The sequence below is a fragment of the Dendrobium catenatum genome, unplaced genomic scaffold (genome assembly GCF_001605985.2).
Source record: "Dendrobium catenatum unplaced genomic scaffold, ASM160598v2 fragScaff_scaffold_34, whole genome shotgun sequence".
Classification (NCBI taxonomy): domain Eukaryota; kingdom Viridiplantae; phylum Streptophyta; class Magnoliopsida; order Asparagales; family Orchidaceae; genus Dendrobium; species Dendrobium catenatum.
Window position 1 is genome coordinate 403353 of NW_021318496.1, and position 5321 is coordinate 408673.

At 40.8% G+C, this 5321-nt stretch overlaps 1 protein-coding gene across 1 annotated transcript; it reads left to right on the plus strand.

Moving 5' to 3' along the window:
* Positions 1-2420: 2420 nt before the first annotated feature.
* On the plus strand, positions 2421-4777 carry LOC110099657 (protein SHORT-ROOT 1). Its single transcript, XM_020826872.2, has one exon. The coding sequence runs from the start codon at positions 2868-2870 to the stop codon at positions 4464-4466; it is 1599 nt and encodes a 532-aa protein (XP_020682531.2). The 5' UTR covers positions 2421-2867; the 3' UTR covers positions 4467-4777.
* The last annotated feature ends 544 nt before the right edge of the window (positions 4778-5321 follow it).

Consider the following 5321-nt stretch of genomic DNA (forward strand, 5'->3'; position numbering starts at 1 on the left):
TCTCCAACCAGATCTTGGGATTTGTCTTGCCACAACTGGATATGGTATGCCCTGTACGTTGTCGGGTTATATCGGGTCGGGTTGTGATAGGTCCACTGACAATGATGCTTGGGTGGAGCTCTAGGATTCTTCAAGTCCTAGAGCTTTCATGATCTCTAGCCTATGGCCAAAGCTTCCTAAAGTCCAATCATCTTTCACGTGGGAAGTGGAGTTTTATTTATAGATTTTGAGAGTGACATTTTCTATAAATATGAAAAAAATTCTGAGCAAATTTGAAGTTCTTCATCAAATGACCCATATTTATTCTCTTGAATATAGAGTGTTTGTCAAGCATTTAATTACCTTATTGAAGTTAGAATTAACCAATATTGGGCTTATTGGATTCGTCTCATCGAGTCTCTCGATTCAACTTTAAGTATGCTATTTTTTAATATCATTTGGTCATCCAATTAATGTACTAAAACTTTCAAATATGCTTTTAGCCTTTGATTTGAGCCCATTTGGGCTCAGATTGGACCGATTTTGATGTCGTTGGGTTCATCTCGCCGAGACGTTCAATTTGACTATAAAGTTGCTGATATTGGAGTTTAGATGGTCCCAATTTTAATTTTGGAAGTTTCCAATTCAAATATGTCTCGAGATTCTTGCAAGACCCGGACAATCATTACTAATCTTAAAATAAATTAAATAATTTTGAAATTCATTTTGATCAAATTACATTGAGATGTCATTTAAATTATGAAGTTATATAAAAGGCATTTTATAAATTTTAATCAAAGAGGACTGTGTTTATAGGACTCATCGCAAGGAAAGATTAAAATATTAATGTGTATTTAGAAAGGCTTGATCAATACTTTCAAGAGAACAAGATGATTGTGGAGTTTGGATTGAATTAGATTTGTTGCGTCCTGGAGTATTCGCGGCGGTAGGCCTCATTTGTAATCGACTGCAATACTAGTGGATTCATTCAAACTGGGCTAGGCCCCGTGGTTTTTCCCCCTTTTACAGGGGTTTTCCACGTAAAAATCTTGGTGTCTCATAAATGCTAGACCCTCTCTCCTTATCTGCTTGCGTGCCAGATCTTCGTACAATGCTAAGACGTTAAATATAATATTTCTCTACCGCCACGAATACTCCTGGACGCAACAACTTTCAAGAGAACAAGATGATTGTGGAGTTAGGATTGAATTAGATTAATAGCTTTAGATTAGATGATGACTTTAAATTTTATTATTTTGTCATGAAAACTTTTCCTTTTTCTTTTTCTTCCCTCATCTTTAGGCTTTGGTAAAGAGAAAATTAGCAAAATATTCTGTTGAGAGGAAAATAGATACATAAAGTGCTACATATATGGATTTTTAATGAAATGATTGAACTAGGACATGTAAAATAAAAAAAAAATATATTTCTATTTTCTTAATTAAATATTTTTGTTTTCTTAATGAGAATCTAAAAATAAATTTTATGAATATTAAAAAAAAACTCTGTTAAATATTTGGAGGATGAAAATTATGTGTTCTTTTGTTGTTGTGGATATGCATCCACTTTCTCATTATCTAGAAGTAATCATCTGTTTGTCTTATTATTTAAAATATATAAAAAACTCAATATAAAAGTAAACTCAAAATCATATTAAGGTTTCGTTTGGGACGGCTTTTTTATTGCTTTCTAAACAGAGTTTTAGTACAAAAATAAAAAAAATTGTGCCGTTTTATAAAACAATAAAAAAGTCGTCCCAAACGAAGCCTAAATTTCATATATATTCTATATTTTTTGTTTCTCTTTCCATCACACAAAGCTCCAGCAAGTATAATTATTCAAAATCTTACAAAAATAACAATAATTTTCTCAATAATTAAGAAAAAATTTGGACTAAAATATTTTAACTTAATTTTCATTAGGATGATATTACAAAATTGACAAATGTCATTTCTTATGATATTTATTCTATAAATATTTTATAAACACCATAATAATTTATTATTCTATCAATATAACAAAAAGTCTTTACATTAATTTTAAATTTATTAATAAAATTAGATTATACATTTAATATCATTTAAATATAATAAAAATATCAATTTGTTTTTTTAATAAGAAAAATCTAGTAACTCACCTTTATTTATTGGTTGAGAAATTATTTTGTGCGGAAGTCGAACGTAGCTCTACGTCTGGAGGCGAATCAAGTGCAACCATATTAGCTATACCGAGCCGCGGTACCCTGCGGTACGGTGCAGTATTGAGCCACGGTAAGCAACAAAGGGATGACGTGGCACATTCTGATTGGTCTTTGGGCGAAACATCCACAGATCATAATATTTCCCAATTAAGAGCTATATACGCATGAATTTATGTTAATAGATTCAAAATTGAAAAAAAAAAAATATATTTTTTCTTTAATTCATGGTCTTTTATAGCGATGCTCTACAGCGGCCAGGTCACAAGCATCTGAAAATTTAACATAGAAAAGGAAAACGAAGAAAATAGCTAAAGCAAAGGTCCAGCTCCAAACTTTACATTAGTAAGGCAAATTCCCTCGCCTTCCCCTCACGGCGCACAGCAGTTCTACCCCTCCCCAACAGAAAAAGAAATACCCACAGCTAAAATCCAACCCCAAGATCCTCCCATCTTCTCTCTCTCTCTCTCTCTCTCTCTCAAACGCACACTGCTGATATTTTTTAAATTCCCAGGGCGGCCTAAAGTTAAAAGCACCCGTTCACTACTGCAACTACTGTCTCTGAAATCTACAAAGAAGGTAGCCTGAAAAATCACCTAATTCCTTTGTCCTTCCGCTTGAACGCGTCGATCTCGAACTTGATAAAATGAGGTGGGGTTAATGAGGCGGCGTCTAATACATGATCAGGTAGATGGATACTCTATTCCGCCTGGTTAGCCTTCAATCCTCCGACGAGCAAAACCAGCATCAACAGTCCTCTCTTAACTCAAGCCGAACCTCGAGTAGCTCCCGCTCTTCTCGCCACGCGCACCACCACCAATACCTTCCTTCCACCGCCTACTTTGAAGTCTCCCAGGAAGAAGAATGCGGCTTCATCAATCCGCATCAACCCTCCTATTTCTACAACAACAACAACAGCAACCTTTTCATGGATGAAGACTTCTCCTCCTCCTCCTCCTCTTCCAAACACTTTCAACACTCCGATCAACCTCCGGCCGCCGCTCCTCCTCCCCCCGACTTCCCCCTCCCCGACCTTTTCTCCGATCCCAATCGCCGCTGGGCCTCCGACCTGCTGCTCGATTGCGCCCGCGCTGTCGCATCCCGCGACAGCTCCCGTGTTCAACAACTCATGTGGATGCTCAACGAACTCGCTTCCCCTTATGGTGACTTTGACCAAAAGCTCGCTTCTTACTTCCTACAAGCTCTCTTTGCTCGTCTCACCTCTTCCGGCCCTCGCACACTCCGCACCCTCTCCTCCGCCTCCGACCGAACTGCTTCCTTCGACTCCACTCGCCGCACCGCGCTCCGCTTCCAAGAACTCAGCCCATGGTCCTCCTTTGGTCATGTCGCCGCCAACGGAGCCATTCTGGAATCCTTTCTACTTCATTCCCCATCATCATCCCCCTCTCGCCTCCACATCCTCGATCTCTCCACCACCTTTTGCACCCAATGGCCCACCCTACTTGAAGCCCTCGCAACTCGCTCCGCCGCAGACGAAGATACTCCTCATCTCTCTATCACCACCGTCGTCCCCTCCACCTCCCCCACCGCCCGCCGCGTCATGCGAGAAATTGCTACTCGAATGGAGAAGTTCGCCCGTCTCATGGCCGTCCCCTTCCGCTTCTCCGTGGTCCACCACCCCGACGCAGACCTCTCAGCTCTCGACCTCGATACACTTATCTCATCCGACTCCTCCGCCGCCACCGCTCTCGCCGTCAATTTCGTCAACTCTCTCCACGGCGTCTCCCCTTCCGCCCGCCACCGCGATGTCCTGCTGGGCAAAATCCGCAGGCTTCGGCCGCGGATCGTGACGGTCGTTGAGGAAGAAGCTGAGCTCGACTTCGATGAAGACGATGAAGAGGGCTTCCTAAAGGGCTTTAGAGAAGGATTAAGATTCTTCTCGGCATATTTTGACTCGTTGGAAGAGAGCTTTCCTAAGACGAGTAATGAGCGCCTGGCGCTGGAACGGGCCGCGGGTCGGGCCATGGTTGATCTCGTGGCTTGCCCGGCGAGTCAGTCAGCGGAGAGGAGGGATACAGCGGCGGGATGGTCGAGGAGGATGCGGATAGCTGGATTCTCTCCATTGGCGTTCAGTGATGACTTGACCGACGACTTGCGAGCGTTGCTGAGGAGGTATAAGGAAGGGTGGTCGATGAGGGCTGCGGTGGCGCCCGATGAGGCAGACGAGTCAACGTCATCTGGCGGCGGACGTGGTGGCGGCGCCGGCTGTGGGATGTTTCTGACGTGGAGGGAGGAACCGGTGGTGTGGGCGAGCGCGTGGAAGGTTTGACGTTGGTTGGTGGCGGGAAGCGCGTCGTCGCGCGGCGTATGCGGAGGCGCGGGAAGGGTCAAGGATCGTGAGTTAATTTGAAACGGTCGCACGCAGAACGTCAAAGCAGGAGGGGGAGAGGGTGGTAATGAACGACACGTGGAAGTCAGAGAGAGGTTTGTTAGACTTTATTTTTAAAGATTTGTAATCACACATATTTGTCTTGTTAAGAAGGTATTATTTTTCGTTTTTTTTTTCTTCTAATTTTTAGCGTTGATTTCGCTTCAATGTTGAGCTTACATTCCATTATGCATGCTTCTAAGTCTCAAATATATTTTCTTTTTAATGAAATAATTTTTTTTTTCGTTAAACATAATTAACCCCCTTTTAAATTTTCATTTTCAAAGAATTTGACTAAGTAAAAAATAAATTCATAATGATGATATAAAAGCAATTAAATTGGTAGCTAATTAGCACTAAAATAAGAGACAGGAAAGTGAAAAATAATTCTATGCGGACAGCAGGCGATGTTCGGAGACCAATTGGAACGCGTCACATCATTTTTTTGCTTGATACCAGTGCTCGGTACAGCTATGTATTGGGTGATGTTCCAGTGTTCTGATTGATCTCTACCATTCAGTGTCCGCACAGAATAATTTCTCTAGTAAAAAAGGCATTGTACTTACTAGCATAACTATTTCATTTAACAATGAAAATTTCACAAAAGGGAAATTTACTTTGAAATAAGTATTTGAAAGAGATTTTCGTGGAGTTTTACAATTGAGCTTATGTTGTTTTATTATAGGATTTTGATGATGGGAATAAGTTACTTTTTAAACTAATTATCATAAAATTATAATCGTGTTTAACTATTAG

Bases quoted from the DNA above. Each gene is read 5' to 3' on its own strand.
- LOC110099657 (XM_020826872.2), top strand. From the start codon at position 2,868: ATGGATACTCTATTCCGCCTGGTTAGCCTTCAATCCTCCGACGAGCAA.